This window comes from Choloepus didactylus, chromosome 16 (genome assembly GCF_015220235.1).
Source record: "Choloepus didactylus isolate mChoDid1 chromosome 16, mChoDid1.pri, whole genome shotgun sequence".
In the NCBI taxonomy this organism is placed as follows: domain Eukaryota; kingdom Metazoa; phylum Chordata; class Mammalia; order Pilosa; family Megalonychidae; genus Choloepus; species Choloepus didactylus.
Window position 1 is genome coordinate 37,471,689 of NC_051322.1, and position 24,363 is coordinate 37,496,051.

A 24,363-nucleotide genomic window follows, 5' to 3' on the forward strand; every position below is an offset into this window, starting at 1 on the left:
CCTATGTTAGACTTGCAACTGTCAAGGCAACTGAAGCAATCCCTGTTAGCCAGGAATTATCTCAACAGATAAAGACCCATCGTTAAGAGCCCTGAGTTTCTGTTTTTATCTTTATTTTATTTTTCCTTTTCTCAGAATGAGAAGTGTGCAGGAGGATAGTGATAAAAAGCAATAGAAATCTTTATTAGTTAACTGGCTCTGTGAGACATAGCATTTCTGCTAAATCTCAGATTTGCTCCATCCTAGCAGCCCAGCCTGGAAGGAAGCCAAATAGGTGTGCCTCCAACAACTGCGACTGTGCGGGGGAGGGGCAGGAAAGAGAGGAGGGAGACGGCGAGGAAGGGAAATGGGGCAAGAAATAGAAGAGAAGAAGAAGAAAAAAAAAACAGTGAGAGAGAGTGAAAGAGAGAACAAGTGAGAGAGAGAGAGAAAGAGAGAGAGGGAGATCGTGGGAGAGATGTGAAAGAGTGAAGGATAGGAAGGAGGGGGGATGTAAAAGCCAGATTTTTATTGGAAGCAATTGCAGTGGTTGCTATGAGACCCGCTCCAGCACAGGACCAGCAGCCAGCCCGTCGCTGATGGTTCTTACCTCGCACCTTTCTATTGACACAGTTTTCGAGTTCTTGAATATCTGAGCAAGCACCTGATACAGGAGACTTTTTCCTTCCTTTTTTTTTTTTCCTCCAGTCCCTCGGGTAAGATGGAGGTAGAAAATGAAGCCAGCTGCTCCACGAGCAGCGGACCAGGAGGGTCCAGAGAGTACAAGGTGGTGATGCTGGGAGCAGGGGGAGTTGGTAAAAGCGGTAAGTTTCAATACCAAATGTTGGGGAAGGAGGGCTGGGGATGAAGTAACTCTGTAGAATTAAAACAGTAATGCTGATGCTGTCAGGGACTAGCTGTGGCAGTTAAGTGCGGAGCATCTGGAAGGATGTTTAAAAATGTAGAGACTGATAAAGGGATGCTGATGAGTCAGAAGAATGTAGAGACAGCCAGCGATGACATACAGAACTTTAAGAGGATCATTTACTCTTCGATTCCATGCTGAGTGATATTTGTTCTTAGCTTATATGCTTTTTTTAAAAAATAAAGATGTGGCATTTATTAAATAGCCATGATATCAGAAAAACTTGTTCCTGTCCTCACAATATTCACATAAAGAAAGAAGTGTTATAAATATTCAATTAAACACACATACACAAACACACACCCAAGACTGTCAGAGCTGATTGCTTTCCTTTTTTCTATTGGCGAGCTTCAGTCTCCTTTTCCTTATCTGTGCTCTCACTTAGCGTGTGTGGGTGTTGAATTCCCAGAGGAAAGTTAGTTTTTGAAAGTGACAGGGGTTTAAGGTTTAAAGAATGGTATTCATTGCGGGACTGGTGTGTGGGGTGAGAGGCATGGGGGGGATCAAACCAAACTTTGTAGTTAATTGATTGAAAGGGAAAACTACAAGAATAAAGGAAGAGGTGGTGGTGGTGATGATGGTGAATACTGGTAAATTTGTTTTGATACAAAAGGAAAAAAAGTGGCCAGTGGTTGGGTTTCTTGGGGGATTTTAAAGACCAAATATAGCAAATTAAGAAATGGATGTATAGTAGTAGCATCTGAAACTGAATAAATGTCGGATAGTCTGGGGCTATGCATATCACCAGAAAATAAACAGATAACATTTTCTGTGAAAGGAAAAAAAACCCAATGGGGATACAACTTTGGGGATGTCAAAGACAGTAGAAATATTGAGTAGCATGGAGGAAAATAATCAAAACACTTCAATAGCTTAGTATTTAACAAAAAGATTCAAAATTCAGGCCAAAATTCTAGGTGCAAGAAATCCAGAAGTTATTAACTTTGGTGGTTGGTCTATAAGTAATATGAAAGTTGAGGAACGGAGAAGAAAAAGTGTAATTTGGGAGGTATAGCAAAGGTGAAGAGGCAAGAAAAATAGCAAGAGATGTAAAATGGACACTCTCCCAAATGAACATTCCTCCCCCAAAAATGAATGACCATAAAGAGAAAAGAGATAGATCTGCATGTGGTCAGCCACTAAATGCTTCACAAAATATGAAAAAAGATTCATTTTCCTAGGAAGGATATGTGAAGAGAAAAGCTTTGCAACTGTGTAAGGATGAGGAATTTAAAAGCAAATAAAAGCTTTCCACGTATTATTTTTTTAATATAATGGTTTGAGAGAGGAGGAATCAAAGCAGGTGGCATTTTAGAGTGAGAGGGAGGGAGGGAGGGACATGGGGAGGGAAGGACGAAAAGAGGAAGGATAAATAGAAAAATATCTATATAAAACAAAGCTATACTTTGAAAGAATATAGGCAGACAGACACAATGAGGAAGAAAGACACAGTAAATGAGGATAAAATTATGGTAAGACAGTGGTCTAAGAAAAAGGTGGGAAGTCAATCAATAAAAAATGCCACTCAGCAGCTTGCAAGGCAGAGAGGTGCTGCAAGGGTCTGTAAAGAATATGTCCACATCTTACCCTTGTTTGTTGGCTCTGTATTTTCTTGATAAACCAGGAGTTTGGGGATGTGGGGATAAAATGACTAGTTCTCACCTTCCTTATTGATGTCAATAGAACCAGAACTGGGAGAGGAGAGATGTTGGGCAGGAGCATCCTTCAGCAATACTCTTACCATGGAGGTAACATGATCTTTCCTATTTTGACCTCTTCCAGTATTATTTGTACTGATTGATCATTGACAGCATTCCAATAACTAGGAATTTCCAGCATAAATGCAATGGCAGACAGAGTGGCTTTGGTTGCTCCCACCTTCACTTTATACAAAAGAAGCCAGTTCATAATTAAATAGTAGAGCAAAAACTTTTTCAATGTGATAAAGACTAAATAGGAGTAGCTACCTCTCCTCAGAGAGAATTAAGAATAAAAGAGAGTAAATGAGTCCAGTTGTGGTGATTATATAAATGGCATACTTGGTTCTTTCTCCAAAGAGAATGTTACTCAAACTATAACTCCACACCTGGAAGTTGTTGTCCTTGTGGCCAAGTGTTTGGAATCACATTGTTTTCTCAGGTTTTACCTTGCCTTTATGATCAGAAATGTTCAAGCACTGATTCTAAATATTAACTTGCTCTTGAAAGTTAAAACGTTTGCTTTTGAACAAACTAGAAAAAAAAAACTTTTAAAAACTAAAAAAGTCACTTTTTATATTGCAGAAAATCTGGATCAGTAGAGGTACATTATAAATTTTCTTCCTACACTTTTAGCAGTTTATGTGGAGGAATTATAGAAGCCAATTGCAGTGGGTTGTGTAAAGGGTTTTCAAGAAGTCCGCTGTTCTGAAGAAACTAAAGATGATGAATCAGGCCACCACCTGTTTCCAGTTTTGAGAGTCAGGTTTAAGTTAGCTTTGAACATGGACTAGAAACTCAATTTACTGTGACCATAATTTTTAAATATTACACAATCTAGGAGTTTCCTTAATTCCCAAGAAATCAGCTTTCTTTTTACCTATAGATTACTAAGTTATACTTACGTGAGTAGGAAATTTTGAAAGAATTTGCAACTTTATTGGAGCAGAACGTCACATAAAATGTTTTTAAATTTTATTTTGAAATAAATTCAAAGTTATAGGAACAGTTGCAAAGACAATGCAAACCCCATACCCTGACCCCCTCCCCCGATACCCCGATCCACCAACTTTAACATGCTGTCACACCGCCATTTCTCTTTCCCTCCCTATCATCCATCATCTATTTCTCTGTCTTCTGAACATATGAGAGCAAGCTGCACACATCCTTGAACAAACACTATAATTCACATATACAATTCCCATGAACAAGAACATTCTTTTATTCACATAAAATTTTAAATATATGAGTGCATAAATGTACTCTGTGAGAAATTTCAAAGCACAAGCAATCAATAAACAAGTTATTGAGCATATACTATATACAGGTGCTGTACTAATTACTGTAGAGGGGAAGCAAGAAGGAAATAAACAAATAAAGCATCTACTATGTGGCAGATAATGGGCTATGTGCTCTTCAGGCTTATTCTCAGACACCACCGCAATCTGATTGGGCTTCTCCATTTTACTGATTGCAAAACTGATACCCAAGGAAATAACTTGTGCTTGGACACCTGGATATTAAGTTATAGGGATGAATGAAGTTTTATCTAACTCTACTACATGTGATTTAATACCTTGAGAAAGTAAAGCAAAGAATTACACCACTAACTATTAAGAAACCAGAACTGTTGGTAATGCATTCTCTACCTTTTGAATGCTACAATTGGAAGAGATCTTAACCAGATAGACTAACAGTCCCATTTATACATCTATGCCTTAAAAATGTAAACTTGTATTATTAAATAGTGTACATACTGTTTATACTCAATAAAAATAATTAAAAATTATACCTACTGCTATCCAATAATGTTATTAAGCAGCGATAAAACAGAGATAAATAAGAAATAGTTCCTTCCCTCAAGGAGCTGACATCTGTTGGAAAGATAAAGAAACTGAGGCCCTGAGAATTGAAGGATCTTGTCAAGCTCATGCATACAATAGTGGTAGAGTCACATCTGAAATGCAGCCCCCCTGATCTCCTTTAAGCTGTTTTTCTACCATGCCCTAATTTTTATACAGGGTAAGCTGAATCAAAATCATACCAATTATCCAATGAAGTTGATGTAATTTACATATGATCTTTGCCCTCTATCTCTCCTTGCTCCTCTGCCCACCCTCCCTTCCCTCCCTTAAAATCTCAAAGTTATAGTTTAGAATTTTATTGAAACTAAATATTCCATATGACTTTTAAATATTGATTTTTTTCCTATCTTTGTGGATGTTCCTCAATGATAGAATATGGCTAGCGTCTGTTTGCTTTCATTTTCCAAAATACATTTTACCTATTCTGTTTTATGATCTGATTTGATACTAAAATAAGTAGGTTCTCTACCCCTTTGTTTAGATGAGTTATCTAAGACCCAGAAATGTTAAGAGATTTGCCCAAAAGTTACACCAACTTAAATGAGAAGTAGGATATCAACTCAATTCTTTTTCCACCAAATTGCATGGGAAAAACATAGAAAGTATCCGAATACCAGATGAGACCTACATGCTCTTTTTAGGTCCCTAGGACACATTTTGGAATCACCTTGGTAAAATATTACCTTAAGCATCGTCAAGTGTCAAAACTGTACTAAACTTTATGCAAATTAAGGGAGAGGATATTAACTACAATTCCAGACATGATTCCTGCCCTTTAGGAGTTCACGATCTCATGGGGTGGGTGTAAAATATTAAGTATACTACAAAATTATAAGTTTATATTAGGACTATGAACCAAGAACTTTGGAAATGTAGGGTAAGAAATGGCTAAATCTGCATGCTAAAGTTGAGAAGGAATCACAATGAAGATGGTGTTTGAATTGTATATTAAAGGATGAATAGGATTTCTTGAGGTTGAGTAGGTCAAAAATAGGGAGAGAAAGGGCTGGAGAGGAAGAGATTTCCAAAGGAACAGTGTATGCAAAGACAAGAAGGAATGTGAGAGCTTATAATTTTTCAAGAAGGGATTATGATAACTCACTGTCTTTGGGGGCACAGTTAGAAAAAATCTCTTGAGATTTTTTTAATATAGATCTTAGGAAACTGTAAAAGTTACACCAAACAAAACAAACAATCTGAAAACATGTAATAAACGCATTAGGGGACTCAGAATATATTCAAATGAATCCATTGTGAATTCTTTGCAAAGGGAAAAATCATTTGTAAAATAAGTAATCATGCTCCTCCCACCCACCCTTTTGCAATTTGTCTCTTTTTATAAATTCAGAGTTTTGTGTAGCAGAAGCTCATAAAATGAAAGCAAAAGCAATACTTTCTGAGTTAAAGAGAAAACAGCACAAAATCCAATTCCTTCAACCTCAATGAATTGGTATAAGCAGGTAAAAAAAAAAATTGAGCCTTTATCTGATGAATTAAATTGAAGCAAACCAAGTGAATCATTCATGTCTCTGAGGCACTGTGCTTTACCTCATTAGCAGAACTCTGGTTCTGACAAAACTGAACAGTTGTCACATCATGACCATGTGTTTTCTGAAACTGCCAAATTGCAAAAGCAAAAGCAAAAATAAACAAGATTTTTAAGACCCGAGGTCCTTGGCTTTTTCCCTTGTCACCAGCCTCATTATACTTCAGACAATCACTCACCGCAGTCTTGTCAGCAAGGAGGTCGACTCACAAGAAAAGTAAAATTGGTTAGTATCTACTCACTCAAGTAGCAAGTGGAAGCGTAACAGGCTGCCTGACAATATTTCCTAGGTTAGATGGGCTCTATAGATTTTCAGTTGATGAAACAAAGTTAGTACAGCTCTGTCTTTATCAAACAAAGGGACTAGAGATGAATGATCATGTATGGGTCTCTGATGTGCTCTTGTATTACCTACCTTCAAACATTAAGACATCAAGCAAAATCATTTATACCAAGATACTGGAAAATTATCATTTTTCTATCCCAAAATCCTATTAGATAAAGCAGGGGGAGATGGGGAGTTCTGACCTGAACATTTCAGTGTGGAGGTACTGAAGACATTCAGGTACTCCTGGGGGCCTTGACCACATAGAGACAGATGACAATCCTGGAAAAATCAAACAATACAGTAATTATAAAAATTATTACAAACTCTGATTACACTAGTGAAGAAACTAAAACAGGATGCTGAATATACCCCGTAGATATTTGAAATGTATTAGGTGTTGATCTACTTGGGGGGGGGGGGATGTTTTCTCTAAATACATACATCAGAGAGTAAGTGATAAACTTAAAGAACAACATGTCAGAAATGGAAAATGCCTTCCTTGTCCATTTATTTAACAAGAACGGAGGGTGAGTGTGTGGGGATGTCTGTGTGAGCAAGCGCCAGACCTGTATCTGGTGCCCAGTAAACAGAGACTTGTAATGCAATATAGTAGGTACAATAATAGACAATGTACACACAGGTATTTTGCAAACAATGGGTACCATGGATCAGGAAGTTAGAGTGCCCGACCATAGAATGCTTGGCACTGGGACTGGAAGACAGGCCTTATGACTTACAGGGTCATGGATTTTTCCATTAGGCCATGCTGCTTCCATAAACCAGTATAAAATCTGCACTCCTAAGTGAAGATTAGTTTGCTGATGGTGACCAATTGTTTCTCTGTGCACATATGTCTTTGCAGTGTGGAGGAACTGTGACTAAACACTGATCAACTGTAGTCCTTGGCATTGTTCACACTCATGAAGTTAACCATTTTATCACTGAGTTTGGTGTTATTTACAAAGTCTGTCTATGATCTCAACTCAATCATTCCAGATTTCCTTATAAATATCAGCTCTCTGATGACAGCCACCAAGAGGTGCCATCTGCTCTTCTGGTTTGGCAACAGGTACCAGCTAAGTGCCATTTCTGGCAGCTGTACATGATAATCCTATCTGCCCTTTCTGTTTACCATAACCCCAATCCAGCCAACACCACAGCATCAGCATGGGAATAATGACCTGTTGTAGTTTCCACATGCTTCAGAATCCTGCCACTGCCAAGTATATGGGGGAGGGATACAAGTACATGGCTGCTCTCACTGGCTTATGTGTGGAGGATGGAAAGTTGAGGCCTATGGCCTATCCTGGGTTGGTGTATTGAGAGGACAGTCAGAAGAAACACAAAGTCTTAAGTTCCAGGAGAAAATATTCAATTGAACTGGAATGACAATGTATAGAAAATCTGTGTTTGTGCAATGGAAGATCCAGGAGAGGATTTTAAACTGGTTATAAAAGTTTTGGAGGGGAGGATTTTAGGTATTTGGTTAGAAAATTGCTTGTATAAGTACGGCAATAGTTGGAGTAGTCATGTACTGAATGGTTAAGAAAACCTAAAACAGTTTACCAGACCATAGTTCCCCTTAATATGCTTTAAAATTAAATATATATATTAATATATATATCTCCATAAATTTATATGTACTCACAAAGATTATTTTGCTAAGAATTATTCTTTTTTTTTCCTTAAACTTTTTTTAAAACAGAGTTGACTTAACGACTATGATTGGTTATTGGAATGTCTGTGCTTCCTCTGTTGGTTTTATTTTGTTCCTTTGAATTTGCCATCTCTTTCTTTTTGTTGAAGTCTGGGCATTTGATTATTTTATGTGGTAACTCTCCAAGTTAGATTCTCACTTTCACCTAAAGTTTCAGTGCAGACTGACTGTGTTGAGGTTTTTCCTCAACTTAGCCCAGTTTACACTGAATCTATAGCCCAGTTTGTGGATAACGTTCTGTTTTTCTCAGGTCTCTCAAAGCCTTCTTGTTGCCTTAGGCTAACCGGTAATTTCAAGTATTCCCTAGAACGCTTGTACCTCCTTCTCCTCCTGGGCCCGAGAACCGTGCTCTTCGTTTTCATCGCCGCTTTTCCTCCGTGGAAGCTCCCGCACTCTGTCCGGCCTTTTCTCTCCAGGTGTCAGCTCTGCGGTCACACCGCGGTTCTGCGGCTCAGATCGCCCTTCACGCCGCTTTTCTGCTCCCGGTATTTCACATTAGAACTTCCTGAAATCAAGGAGAAAGCTTGGTCATGCCTTGATTGTCATCTAGCCCTCCGATTATCTGCTATGCTTAAGGGTTACTATTTCTTTCATTTTAGAATAGAGGTTATCAAAATCAAATCATGTCCCAGGGTTGATTTTCACCCTTGTGGGAAACATGTGTAGGAACTTGTGACTCAGAATTCAGTTTCTTGATTACAATCTAATTAAGTGTTTCTTACTGTTCACAAAAATCCACTGAGGTGTTAATAAGTATTTTGAGCTCAAACCCACAGGAGTAAAGTTGTGCAGGCTTATTTACTAAGATTTTCCCAGAACATTTCATAAAATACCTTTTTTGCCACCCTGAGGAAACCATATTTTGAGGAGCAATCCACAGGTCTGGCAACCAACGGTTTGGGAAAAAGAACATTTTCAGTGTCCTATATGTATTCTGCTGCCAGCTGCCCCTGTCCTTTGGCTTTCAAGGACTGTGCACTTCCCCTGATTGTAGGACTTCTGCCTGGCATGAGATCACATCTTGTTTTGCAGTATTTGCATCTTAACTTTCTCTTGATTATCAGGTTTCTGTCCACAGACTTACTTCAGTCTATCGGTATTATTGAGCATCCTAAACATAGGGCCCGCTTATTCAATATCCTTTATGAAGATGAGTCATTGCTGTAGCTATTGTTGTTATCCCGTTTTATAGAGAAGGAAATGCAAAGCTGGATTTCCTAAAGGACCCAAATGTCTAGTTTATCTTATTCTGTCATAATCTCTCTGCTGAGACCTCATTATGCAGATCAAGGGTAGATGAAGAACACAGGTTGGTGGGTGTCACGATGCACAGGGGTTAAGGGGGTGTGGCGGTAGGTTAGTCCTGCACAACCACTAGAGGCTCTGGGTTCCTGAGTAAACTACCCTCTTCAAGACTCACTTTTCTCTTCATAAATTCGGGATAAGCACCATACCTCCACTGCAATTTTTCAGTGAAATGACATATGTGAAACACTTAGAACAGAACCAGGCATATATAACAATCCAAAATGTTAGCTCTTAATTTTACTATTCATTGAGGAAGAAATCGAAAGACAGTAATAGTTTGGCCCAAACAAATCACTGGTGACGTCATCAAGATGGCGGCGCGAGACCCTCTGGGGAATGTTTCCCCTTAGAAACAACAAAAAAATGGGCAGATTTAACTTCTTCAAATCTCTGAAAGACCACTGGGACTACAGAACAACTCTGGATCGCTAAATTTAAAAGCAAAAAACAAAACTTAAGAAAAAGTAGGAACAGGACAAACTTACCGAGCTGACCCATCCCCCAAGCTCGGATCCATGAGGGCAGTTTGGTGGCCTGGGGGCATTCCCTGTGGCTTAATTCCTGGAGCACCCAAACAAAAATATCTATATAATGATTCAGTAATCAATCATTTGTTAAATCCTAACTTTGCAGTTACAAGAGAAAACCAGAAAACTCTGTTCCTACCTTTCTGTATTTGCACCTCTGCTGTCGCTTACACCAGTAGCATGTGAGTTTCTCCCACATGCACAGCCAGGACATTGCCTTTGTGTCTGTATTTAATCCCGATACTGACATGTCTGTTCAGTCATCCTAGGCTGTTTGTTTTATATAGCATTTGCTTATTAAGAACACTGTTTTAGGAGCCTGACTATCAGCATTCAAATCCTGGTTCATACACTTAGTAGTAGTGTGATCTTGGACATGTTAGTCAGCAATTTTACTTAGAGTTCAAACGAATTAATGTAAATAAAGTACGTAGTATCTGGCACTTCTATCTAAGTGCTAACTATTGTTATTGTTATTGTTATTGTTAGTATTAATTCTTTCCAAACACATTATTCAGTTATGCACAGGCTGGGTATTCTACCTGAGATGACATTCCTTTCCCTTGTTTCTAGAAAAATGTTCCTTATTTACATCCCAGTCTGCAACAACTCTTATTTTTGGGTGTAGGGTAAATATATTCATGCAATCCTGAGCTTATGGGTCAGAGAGATGGGAACTTACAGTACCCCCTACTAACCAGATTCTGGGGAAGAGGTGGCTTCTGATTTCTAAAAGTCTAGTCCTTCCCAGAAAGAAGAGACATATTTCTGCATTTTTCAAAAATTCTCTCCATTTGAGTGTAAACAGTCACTACCTAGAATCACTCTAGAAACTAAAAAGAGGACTTCCTAATAGTTCTTCCAAAATGCCAAGGTTTTATCTGGTTTCTTAGGTAGAAAACCTCACATATAATGAGATTTTAGAATCAAACTAAATGAGAATTAGGGAAGCTGGGATAGATTCAGTGCCTTGTTCCGTTTGAGCTCATAATGGAAGGTCGCACCTTTAACATCTCTCTGGGCTTCTCTCCATCATTCTTGGCATGTGCCATCATTTTTAATTTGCAACTTTTATAGTTAGCACTTGAGCTACACCTATCTAACTAATAAGGTCCTCTGCTTCTACCTTTATTGATTAATTATCTGTTGGAGTTTTTAATATCCATTTGTGTTTAATTTTCTGATATTAAAAATGTCTTACTCCTGATAGTGATAAATGGTCTTCCAGAAGACAGTCTGGCTGGCAACTTGCCTTTGGAAATCATTTTAATAAAGAGCCCTGTAATGGACACTTAGGGTGTCTTTAAGAGCTTCTCTACTGCCCAGTGGATAAACACTGTTTTGTAGATTTTCTAGCATCTACTTCCAGTAAGACTAGTCCAATGCCAACTGCTCTTTCTGTCACAAACCCATTGCTCCAGTCATGGGGACCTTTTCATTGCAGCCCAAACAAACCATATGCATCCCTACCTAATCTTTCCATAAGTCATCCTACTAATTTCCAGTGACCTTCTGGAATTTTCTCTGCCTATTTAAATTACATTTATTCTTCAAGAGCCATCAGATAAACTTCCAACCCACAATAATTTATTCTTCCTCTCAACATTTCTAGCTTTTACCATCTTTACCATTCATTAACACTTAACAGTCTGATTTGTATATTTGACTTTCTCTGTGTATGCCCTATCTGTTCACTATAATATAAACTCCTTTAACTTGAAGTGTAGTTCTATATGCTCTATACCAGTTGTGCTCAAAGTGTGGTTCCCTGGCTCTTAGCAGCAACAGCATCTGGGAACTTGTTAGAAATACAAATTCTCAGGTCCCCTCCAGACCTACAGAATCAGAATCTCCAAGGGTTGGACCCAGAAATCTCTATATTGAAAAGGCCTTTTGATGAATACTGATGTAAGCTCAAGTTTGAGAGTCACTGCTTCTCAAACTTGGCTGCATATTGAAATCACCTGGGTGAATTTTAAAAATACTAATGCTTGGGTTCTATTCCCAGATATTCAGATTTACTTGGTCTGAGGTACAACCTGGGCAATCAGATGTTTCAGAGCTCCCTAAGAGATTATATTGTGCAGCAATGTTTGGGAACCTTTGCTCTCCACTGCACTGCTTTGTTTCTCTCTCCACACAGCCAGCGATAAGCACATACTGGGCACTCGCATTTGTTAGTTAAAAATGAGTTTCTCCTAACTCTAACAAGAGGTAAAACAATATGATAGAAACAAAGACACGTCTTTCTGAGCACAAATCTTGTTTTGAAATTCATTCTCCATTTTTCCTTCATTCCTTTGTTACATTCCTCTCCCATCACATTATATTTCATCTTTAGTATCGTGCTTTCCCATGGAATTCCAAATTCAATATATAAAATACAAATTTGAATAACTGTGGCATAGATGATTATATCAATCACATTAATTTCCCTGGGATTTTATTTTTCTTTTGTGGTTTTTCACTATGAAATAATTGATACATATACAAGAATATATACAACCTAGAGTCAGGAAGAATAATAGAACAAATACTTGTTAACCCATCACTCAACTTAGCATATAACTGTAGTTGTTCTTAAATATCTTTAGTTACCCAAAACAAAACAAAACAAAACATGTGATTTTCAAATGGAACCATTTTAGATATATTATAGGCTGGTTAAAGAGTAATATGGGGCCAAGGGTATGTTTTCAATGGTAATCAAAACATAGGATTTATATAACCTGTTCCCATGCTAGCATGTTTCTTTGAATGGTATTGGAAAGTATAGTTACTTGAATAGGAATTTGACATATTATGAAATAATCTTCACAGTTCCTTTGTTATAGGATGAGTGTGCTTTACTCTTCTTGAGAATATGGATTCATTTTTGGATTTAGGAAACCTGTGATCTTTGTGTAACGCAAGGGATAGTTTTAATAACCTGATAATTGGAGACCATTGTCCCGGAATCAAGTCTCTGAATTACTAAACTATGGGCCATGGGTATTCAGCTAGGCTGAATTTTACACTTCTGTTAAAATTCACCTGCACCAGATTTGCAGTGATCTAGGCTATCTTCATTAGAAAATGTTCCTTGCCAGATCTCCTAATGGACCTTTAGTAAACACTCCTTAAAACATTAATGTTTATATTCACTTCTCTATTCCTGGCCTTCCATGTTCATTCCACCATGAAATGTTCTCCCTGCTCTGGTAGTTCTTCTTAAACATGTAATCTGTGAGAGACTTTTCCTGATTATCACCACCTCTGAAATTTTTTTTATTATTTTAAGTTTAGACATTGTTGTCTGTAAGCTTTGGTGTATTCTGATAACCCAATATCCAACAAAAGAGAGCTGAGGGATCAAACCTCTCCTGATTTTAGGTTCCTTAACCTTAATCTTAGGGTAAGACAACAGATGGATTAGATGATATACAAAATCAGTGTCCAATTTTTTCGGGAATAATAATGTTAAATACCTTGTCCAATCAAATTTTCATGGCAGTTGAATTAAATGCTTAGGGTCTGCATCTTTAAAGTATTACTCAAGTTACAAAATCAGCCAGCATATGAAATTATACTGCAGATAAATATATGAATAGATATTAGAGATAAAATCTTCCTTATGGCATTTTGGTTTAGATGAAATGATTGCATTGAGTTTTAAAATGAAGCCTATTTTTTTTATATATATGTGCTGATGATTTAAATAAATTTGTTCCTGAGTAGTAAGTTTTTAATTTATTTGTGTATTTGCCTATGTTTTTTTAACTGGATTAATCATTTCAGTTTTTCTAATTGATGGGAACAATGTTTTGTTAATTTAGGCCTGATATTCTGACTTATTTTTAGCCCTCATTCCTTGTATTTTCCTATGTTTCATTCCATAATACCAATTAATTAATTAACTAACTGTGGAGTCTTTATACACAAGGGAAGCATATATTCAATACAGTTTTCCCAAATATATTTCTATGTGAAACTCAATACTATTTTCAATATTATCAGACTCCTGTTTTCCCAAATGTATCTTTAGTCCTTCTTATACCAGTTTATTCAATTCGAAGATATTAAAAATCTATCTTTATCTGGTATTATCAAGAACCAGATAAAGAGAAAATATATTGCATAATTTATGAACACTGATTCAGTATGGGATGATCGAAAGCAGAAGGGAGGTGAATGTGAAGCTGATTAATACACAGGCATTTCACATCAGCCTTTATATCAAATTCTGTAATTATTCATCCTTTATAATCCCGCTCCTATAATATTCAATGCCATGAAAATGTATAATTTCTCAATTTCCCTCTGGCTTTCTTTGACCTTCCATGTCTTCCATCATGGCCTTGCTGAGCTGTTTTGGAGCCAGAGGAAAAATGAAAAATCAGTAATACTGATTCTGATCTGTTGCTTTTCATGGATTTCTTGCATTAATTTTGAATTTTAGTGTATTGAATTAAAATATTATTTATCTTGATTATTGAATTTTTTTGTCACCCACTTCTCCTGATTCTGGACCCTGGCTTCCATTTTCAACTTTCCCCAACATATTCATTATTCCTTTTTTTTTTTAAAGTATTTTTATTTTTTTATCTTTTAATACTTTAATTTTATTGAGATATATTCACATACCATACAGTCATACAAAACATACAATCAGTTGTTCACAGTACCACCATATAGTTGTGCATCCAACACCAAAATTAATTTTTTGAACATTTTCATTACCACACACACAAAAGTAATAAGAATAAAAATTAAAGTGAAAAAGAACAATTAAAGTAAAAAAGATCCCTGGGTGCTTATTTTTTTTTCCCCCATTTTTCTACTCATCTATCCATACACTGGACAAAGGGGAGTGTGATCCACATGGCTTTCCCAGTCACCTTGTCACCCCTCATAAGCTACATTTTTATACAATCGTCTTCAAGATTCAGGGGTTCTGGGTTGTAGTTTGATAGTTTCAGGTATTTACTGCTAACTATTCCAATTCATTAGAACCTAAAAAGGGTTATCTATATTATGCATAAGAGTGCCCACCAGAGTGACCTCTCAGCTCCTTTTGGAATCTCTCAGCCACTGAAACTTACTTCATCTCATTTCACATTCCCCTTTTGGTCAAGATGATGCTCTCCATCCCATGATGACAGGTTCAGATTCCTTCCCAGGAGTCATATGCCACGTTGCCAGGGGTATTTACACCCTGGGTGTCAGATCCCACGTAGGGGGCAGGGTAGTGATCCCATCTGCCAAGTTGGCTTAGCTAGAGACAGAGGGCCACATCTGAGCAACAAAGAAATACTCAGGAGGAGACACTTAGGCACAATTATAAGCAGGGCTAGCCTCTCCTTTGCAGTAACAGTCTTCCCAAGGGCAATTCCCATGAATGAGGGCTCAGCCCACCAACCGCCAGTCCCTAATGTCTACGAGCACATCAGCAGCCATCGAGGTGGGGAAGTCCAACACCCCACGCATTCTCCCCAGCAGTGTTTCACATTAGTGGTAGCATACAATATTTCTCTTTCTGTGCCTGGCTTATTTCGCTCAGCATCATGTCTTCAAGTTCATCCAAGTTGTCAAATGTTTCACGACATCGTTCCTTCTTACTGCTGCATAGTGTTCCATTGTGTGTATATACCACGTTTTATTTATCCACTCATCTGTTGAAGGACATTTGGGTTGTTTCCATCTCTTGGCAATTGTGAATAATGCTGCTATGAACATTGGCTTGCAGATATCTTTTTGCATCACTGCTTTCAGACTTCCCAGGTATATACCAAGAAGTGCAATTGCTGGATCGAAGGGTAACTCTATATCTAGTTTTCTAAGGAACTGCCAGACTGTCTTCCAGACTGGCTGAACCATTATATAGTCCCGCCAACAATGAATAAGAGTTCCAGTTTCTCCTCATCCTCTCCAGCATTTGTAGTTTCCTGTTTGTTTAATGGCAGCCATTCTAATTGGTGTGAGATGGTGTTCTAGTTCGCTAATGCTGCCGGGATGCAAAACACCAGAAATGGATCGGCTTTTACAAGGGTGTTTATTTGGTTACACAGTTACAGTCTTAAGGCCATAAAGTGTCCAAGGTAATGCATCAACAATAGGGTACCTTCACTGGAGGATGGCCAATGGCATTTGGAAAACTTCTGTTAGCTGGAAAGGCATGTGGCTGGCGTCTGCTGCAAATTCTGGTTTCAAAATGGCTTTCTCCCAGGATGTTCCTCTCTAGGCCACAGCTCCTCTTCAAAATGTCACTCTTGGTTGCTCTTGGGGCATCCTCTCTTAGCTTTTCTGGAGCAAGAGTCTGCTTTCAATGGCCATCTTCAAACTGTCTCTCATCTGCAATTCCTCTCTCAGCTTCTGTGTGTCTTCAAAGTGTCCCTCTTGGCTGTGGCTCCTCTTCAAAATGTCACTCTCAGCTGCACTGAGTTCTTTCTGTTTGTCAGCTCATTTATATGGCTCCGGTGATTTAATTATGCCCACTCTGAATTGGTGGGGTAACACCTCTAGGGAAATTATCCAATTAGAGTCATCACCCACAGCTGGGTAGGGCACATTTCGATGCAAACAACCTAATCCAAACATTCCAACTTAATTCCCACTAATATATCTGCCCCCCAAGATTGCATCAAAGAATATGGCTTTTTCTGGGGGACATAATACATTCAAACCAGCACAGATGGTATCTCATTGTGGTCTTAATTTGCATCTCTAATAGCTAGTGAAACTGAACATTTTTTTCATATGTTTTTTGGCCATTTGTATTTCCCCTTCGGAGAAGTGTCTCTTCATATCTTTTGCCCATTTTATAATTGGGCTGTCTGTACTATGGTCATTGAGTTGCAGGATTTCTTTATATATGCAAGATATCAGTCTTTTGTCAGATACATGGTTTCCAAAAATTTTTTCCCATTGAGTGGGCTGCCTCTTCAACTTTTTGACAAATTTCTCTGAGGTACAAAAACTTCTAAGCTTGAGGAGTTCCCGTTTAACTATTTTTTCCTTTGTTGCTTGTGCTTTGGGTGTAAGGTCTAGGAAGTGACCTCCTAATACAAGGTCTTGAAGATGTCTCCCTACATTACCTTCTAGGAGTTTTATGGTACTGTCTTTTATATAGAGGTCTTTGATCCACTTGGAGTTAATTTTTGTGTAGGGTGCGAGGTAGGGGTTCTCTTTCATTCTTTTGGATATGGATATCCAACTCTCCCATCTCCATTTGTTGAAAAGACTGTTATGTCCCAGTTCACTGGCTTTGGGGACCTTATCAAACATCAGTCAGCCATAGATCTGGGGGCCTAGCTCCAAATTCTCTATTCGATTCCATTGATTGATATATCTATCTTTGTGCCAGTACCATGCTGTTTTGACTACTGTGGCTTTATAGTAAGCTTCAAAGTCAGGGAGTGTAAGTCCTCCCACTTTGTTTTTCTTTTTTTAGAGTGTTTTTAGCAATTTGAGGCATCTTCCCTTTCCAAATAAATTTGATAACTAGCTTTTCCAAGTCTGCAAAGTAGGTTGTTGGAATTTTGATTGGGATTGCATTGAATCTGTAGATGAGTTTGGGTAGAATTGACATCTTAATGACATTTAGCCTTCCTGTCCATGAACATGGAATATTTTTTCCATCTTTTAAGGTCCCTTTCTATTTCTTTTAGTAGAGTTATGTAGTTTTCTTTGTATAGGTCTTTTATATCTTTGGTTAAGTTTATTCCTAGGTACTTGATTTTTTTAGTTGCTATTGAAAATAGTATCTTTTTCTTGAGTGTCTCTTCACTTCTTTCATTTCTAACATATAGAAACATTACTGACTTATGTGCATTAATCTTGTATCCCACTACTTTGCTAAATTTGTTTATTAGCTCTAGTAGCTGTATCGTCGATTTCTCAGGGTTTTCCAGATATAAGATCATATCATCTGCAAATAATGAGTTTTACTTCTTCTTTTCCAATTTGGATGCCTTTTATTTCTTTGTCTTACTGGATTGCCCTGGCTAGCACTTCTAGCACAATGTGGAAAAATAGTGGTGACAGTGGGTATCCTTGTCTTGTTCCTGATCTTAGGGGGAAGGTTTTCAGTCTCTCACCATTTAGTACTATGCTGGCTGTGGGTTTTTCATATATGCTCTTTATCATATTGAGGAAGTTTCCTTCAATTCCTACCTTTTGAAGTGTTTTTATCAAAAAACAATGTTGGATTTTGTCAAATACTTTTTCAGCATCTATTGAGATGGTCATTTGATTTTTCTCTTTTGGTTTGTTAATGTGTTGTAATACATTGATTGATTTTCTTATGTTGAACCATCCTTGCATGCCTGGAATGAACCCCATTTGGTCATGGTGTGTGATTTTTTTAATGTGTCTTTGGATTCAATTTGCAAGTATTTTGTTGAGAATTTTTGCATGTATGTTCATTAGGGAGATTGGCCTATAGTTTTCCTTTTTTGTGGCATCTTTGCCTGGTTTTGATATTAGGCTGATGTTAGCTTCATAAAATGTGTTAGGAAGTATTCCATTTTCTTCAATGTTTTGAAAGAGTTTAAGTAAGATTGGTGTCAGTTCTTTTTGGAATGTTTGGTAGAATTCCCCTGTGAAGCCATCTGGTCCTGGGCATTTATTTGTGGGAAGCTTTTTGATGACTGACTGGATCTCTTTGCTTGTAATTGGTTGGTTCAGGTCTTCTATTTCTTCTCTGGTCAGTCTAGGTTGTTCATATGTTTCCAGGAAATTTTCCATTTCTTCTGCATTATCCAGTTTGTTGGCATACAAAAAGCTCATAGTATCCTTTTATAATTTTTTTAATTTCTTAGGGATCCACAGTAATGTCACCTTTCTCATTCATAATTTTGTTTATATGGGTCTTCTCTCTTTTTGATTTTGTTGGTCTAGCCTAGGGGCTTGTCAATCTTGTTGGTCTTCTCAAAGAACCAACTCTTGATGTTATTTATTCTCTCAATTGTTTTTTTGTTCTCTATGTCATTTATTTCTGCTTTAATCCTTGTTATTTCTTTTCTTCTACTTGGTTAAGGATTACTTTGCTATTCATTTTCTAGCTTCTTCAGTTGCTCAATTAGTTCTGTGATTTTGGCTCTTTCTTCCTTTTTGATGTATGAGTTTAGTGCTCTGAACTTCCCCCTCAGTACCACTTTTGCTGCATCCCATAGGTTTTGATATGTTGTGTTCTCTTTTTCATTAGTTTCTATATATTTAGCAATTTCTCTTAATATTTCTTCTTTAACCCACTGATTGTTTAGGAATGTGTTGTTTAACCTCCAGGTATTTGTGAATTTTCTAAGTCTCTGATGGTTATTGACTTCTAATTGTATTCCATTGTGGTCAGAGAATGTGCTTTGAATAATTTAAATTTTTTTAAATTTATTGAGACTTGTTTTATGTTCCAGCATATAGTCTATTCTGGAGAAAGTTCTGTGATCACTAGAGAAGAATGTATATCCTGGTGATTTGGGATGTAATGTTCTATATATGTCTGTTAAATCCAATTCATTTATCAGATTGTTTAGGTTTTCAATTTCCTTATTGGTCTTCTGTCTGGTTGATCTATCTATAGGAGAGAGTGATGTGTTGAACTCTCCCACAATTATTGTGGAAACAATCGTTGCTTCCTTTAGTTTTGTCAGTGTTTGTCTCATGTATTTGGTGGCACCATGATTGTGTGCATAAACATTTATGTTTGTTATTCCTTCTTGCTGAATTGCCCCTTTTATTAATATTTAGTGGCCTTCTTTGTCTCTCATAACATCCTTGAATTTAAAGTCTGCTTTATCTGAGATTAATATTGCTACTCCTGCTTTCTTTTGGCTGTAGCTTGCATGAAATATTTTTTTCCATCCTTTCACTTTAAATTTCTTTGTGTCCCTGGGTCTAAGATGAGTCTCTTGTATGCAACGTATTGATGGTTCATAGTTTTTGATTCGTTCTGCGAATCTGTATCTTTTAATAGGGGAATTTAATCCATTTACATTCAATGTTATTACTGTGAAGGCATTTCTTGAATCAGCCATCCTATCCTTTGGTTCATGTTTGTCAGATATATATATATATATATATATATATATATATATATATATATTTAGTGTAGGTTCATGGATTTTGCAAAAAAGTTTTTATTCTGTTACCATATATACAATGTAACATTTCTGCCTTTTAATCACATTCAGATATATATTTCAGTACTGTTAATTGCTTTCACAATGTTTTTGCTACTATCACAGTCATCCATCATCAAAACATTTTCATCATTCCAAATAGGAACCCTGTGCATTTTGAACCTCAACTTCCTGCTCTCTATTCCCTCCCCATTCCCTGTTAACCTATATTCTAGATTTAGACTCTATGAGTTTACTTATTCTGAGTGTTTCAAATTAGTGAGATCATACAATATTTGTCCCTTTGTGTCTGGCTTATGTCGCTCAATGAGGTGTCTTCAAGGTTCATCCATATTGTTGCATGTGTCAGGACTTCATTCCTTTACATGGCTGAATAATATTCCATTGTATGTATATAATGCATCTTATTTAACCATTCATTAGTTGACGGACACTTGTGTTGCTTCATCTTTTGGCAATTGTGAATAAATGCCACTGTGAATATCTGTGTGTAAATACCTGTTTGAGGCATTGCTTTCAAATCTTTTGGGTATATATTAAGTAGTGAAATTGCCAGGTCATATGGTAGTTCTATCCTTCTCTTTCTGTGCAAGAATAGGTGGCAGTATTAACTTACAGTTCTATGGAATCATTGTTGTGTCTCCTGGTGGAAGCACTCCTCCTTTTTGAAACTAAGACCTGGAAGGGGAGATACCATGATCACAAAGGTGGTTTTGCCAGGGCAAGGCTGATCTATTGCACTCCAGGACCTGCTGACTCCTGCCATTTCCCCACATGGGGGAAACTCCACTGCATAATTTGTGTTGGTAGGGGGTTGTGTGTGTGCTTTCCCTGACTTATCTGAAGAAAGGCTGCCGACATTTGTGTTTCCTATGTCACATAGGAAGACACATGGTAATATCTGCTGGACCTTCTCTCCTAGGTTCCAGTTTTAGTGCCTCTCTCTCTCAGCTTCTGCGTGTCTTTATTACTTCTCTCCAGATATATTTTTTCCCTCTCTGTCTTATTGTCCTTTAATGAACCCATAATGAGTCTCTTTAATACTGAACCTTTCTCCATCTCTCTCTCTCCTTTCTTTGTTTCTCTGTTGGTAGGGCTTCCTTTAGTATCTGAAGTAAGGCAGATCTTTTATTGGCAAAAATCTCTCAGCATTTGTTTGTCTGTGAAAAATTTAAGCTCTCCCTCAAGTTTGAAGAAGAGCTTTGTTGGATAAAGAATTCTTTCTTGGTTGGCAATTTTTCTCTCTCAGAATTTTAAATATGTTGTGCCACTGCCTTCTCACCTCCATGGTGGCTGCTGAGTAGTCACTACTTAGTCTTATGTTGTTTCCTTTGTATGTGATGAATTGCTTTTCTCTTACTGCTTTCAGAACTTCCTCCTTCTCTTCACTGTTTAACAGTCTGATCAGAATATGTCTTGGAGTGGGTTTATTTGGATTTATTCTACTTGGAGTTTGCTGGGCATTTATGATTTGTGTATTTATGTTGTGTAGAAGGTTTGGGAAGTTTTCCTCAACAATTTCTTTGAATACTCTTTCTAGACCTTTACCATTCTCTCCCCCTTCTGGGACACCAGTGAGTGTTATATTTGGATGTTTTATTTTATCTATCATATCCCTGAGGTCCATTTTGATTTTTTCAATTTTTCCCCCATTCTTTCTTTTGTTCTTTCATTTTCCATTTTGTCATCCTCCAGGTCACTGATTCATTGTTCAGCTTCCTCTAGTCTTGCAGTGTGAGTATCCAGAATCTTTGTAATTTGGTCGACAGTTCCTTTTATTCCCATAAGATCATCTTTTTATTTACTCTTGCAATTTATTCTTTATTCTCTTCTAGGGTCTTCTTCATGTCCTTTATATCCTGTGCCATGGTCTTGTTGTTCGTCTTTAGTTCTTTGATTAATTGCTCCAAGTACTGCATCTCCTCTGATCTTTTGATTTGGTGTTTGAGTTTGGGTTATCCATATCATCTGGATTTTTCATATGCTTTAAAATTTTCTGTTGTTTTTGGCCTCTTGGCCTTTGCTTAACTTGATAGGGTTCTTTTAGGATATGTAGGCTAATTCAAAGTCTAATCTCAAATTTGTCAGATCTACAGCTTGGTGGCATACACTTTCTCTAACTAACCAGCAGGTGGTGTCCACAAGCCACCTATTCCCCTCAAGCCAGTTCTCCCCAACTTTGTCTTTGTGCTCTATGGGGTTCTGATGCTTGTGAGGGTAAAATTGGTGCACCAAGTTTGGGTATGTTGTTGGTGCTGTCTGCCCTGAATGTGGGGCATGTGTCTGAGTGGTTAGGGAGGGAGAGCGGCTTTAATATTCAAACCTCCCAGGTGTTCCTGGAGATTTAAGGCTGTTGCAAGAGTCTAAACCTTCATTTCAGTCTTGCCACAGATTGTCTCTGCCGCTGACCCACAAGTCCTTGGTATCGGCTTATGGTCCCTTGGATTTCCGAGTGCGTCCCTCTTCCAAGCCGTGCCCTCCCAGGGCCTCTGCTGAGGGAAGGCTGTGCTACTTCACAAGTGCATGCTGTCCCTCAAGGAAAGTCCTGGGCCACTGGGCCACGTAGGGGTGTTTCCAGCCTGCTTAAAGGATGGCTGTATGGAGTGTGTTAATTTCCACCTTTTCACACAGCTCTGCTTTCCTAGCTCCAAGCCAATTAGCTATCGGTACGTGAAAGGCTATTGTCCACGCCTGATATTGTGCTGTGTGTGCATGATGCTGGACACACTTCCTGTCACACTGTATTTTTGGCGCTGCTCTGGGCTCTGGTGCTGGCGCTGGGCAAGAGTGTTCCCAGCCCACCAGGACGATGGCTGCAAGGGGCGTGGTTATTTTCCCCTTTTGGCTAACCTCTGCCCGCCTCACTCCGAGACAGTTAGCAGCAGGTACGCGAAAGGCTATCGTCCATGCCAGATTTACCCACATCCCGATCCTGCCGTGCTTCACTGTGTGGTTCTTGCTGCCATATCTGCAGCCGCTTTTGGGTTTTTTAAAAAAGAAGTAGTCCCCCTCACATCTATGGACAACTGATCTTTGATAAGGCAGTGAAGCCAAAGCAACTGAGAAAGAGCAGCCTGTTCAATAAATGGTGTTTGGAGAACTGGATATCCATTTCCAAAAGAATGAAAGAGGATGTCCATCTCACACCTTATACCAAAATTAACTCAAAGTGGATCAAAGACCTAAACATTAGCACCAAGTCCATAAAACTCTTAGAAGAAAATGTAGGGCAATATCTTAAAGATCTTGTGAAAGGAGGTGGTTTCTTAGACCTCACACCCAAGGCACGAGCAACCAAAGAACAAATAGACAAATAGGATCTCCTCAAAATTAAACACTTTTGTACATCAAAGGACTTTCTCAGAAAAGTAAAAAGGCAACCTACACAATGGGAGATGATATTTGGAAACCACATATCAGATAAGGGTTTAATATCCCGAATATATAAAGGAATCCTGCATCTCAATAACAGAAAGACAAACAATCCAATTAAAAAATGGGCAAAAGACATGAACAGACATTTTTCTGAAGAGGAAATACAAATGGCTCAAAAGCATATGAAAAAATGCTCAACTTCACTATAAATTGCATTTGCTATTAAGGAAATGCAAATCAAAACCACAATGAGATATCATCTCACACCTACCAGAATGGCCATTATCCAAAAAACAGAAAATGACAAGTGCTGGAGAGGATGTGGAGAAACAGGCACACTTATTCATTGTTGGTGGGAATGTAGAATGGTGCAAGCACTCTGGAACACAGTATGGAGGTTCCTCAGGAAGCTAAATATAGATTTGCCATATGACCCAGCTATTCCATTGCTGGGTATATACTCAGAGGAACTGAAACTTAAGACCCAAACAGACATTTGTAAACCAGTGTTTATTGCAGCATTATTCACAATTGCCAAGAGATGGAAACAGCCCAAATGTCCATCAAAGGATGAGTGGATAAACAAACTGTGGTATATACACATGATGGAATATTATGCAGCTGTAAGACAGAACAAAGACATGGATCATGTAATAATGTGGATGAACCTTGAGGACATTATGTTGAGTGAAGTTAGCCAGAAACAAAAGGACAGATTCTGTATGGTCTCACTAATATGAACAGACATTAATGAACAAACTTTGGGAGTTAAAAGCTGACAACACAGGCGACCAGGAGATAGAAAGAGGGCAGAGATCAGCCATTTGATGCTGAAGGACTACAGAATGTTTAGGATTGATTGCATAGATCCAGAAATAGATAGCATAATACTGTGTGATGGTAGCACGGTATTGTAAGTACACTGAACAAAGATGTCTGTGAATAAAGCTGAAAGAGGTGGGATAGGAGAATGTATGACAC

The 24,363-nt window shown here is 37.9% G+C and overlaps 1 protein-coding gene and 1 non-coding gene across 2 annotated transcripts in view; both read left to right on the top strand.

Moving 5' to 3' along the window:
- Nucleotides 1-696: 696 nt before the first annotated feature.
- Nucleotides 697-24,363, top strand: part of RIT2 (Ras like without CAAX 2) — a 410,741-nt gene continuing 387,074 nt past the window's right edge. The window contains exon 1 of the mRNA XM_037806053.1: nucleotides 697-803. Coding sequence (XP_037661981.1) covers nucleotides 701-803 — 103 coding nt within the window. The 5' untranslated portion in view covers nucleotides 697-700. The remainder of the gene's footprint in view (nucleotides 804-24,363) is intronic.
- LOC119511908 lies at nucleotides 20,676-20,842 on the top strand. The gene has a single exon (XR_005212256.1). It is a non-coding gene; the product is annotated as a U1 spliceosomal RNA (small nuclear RNA).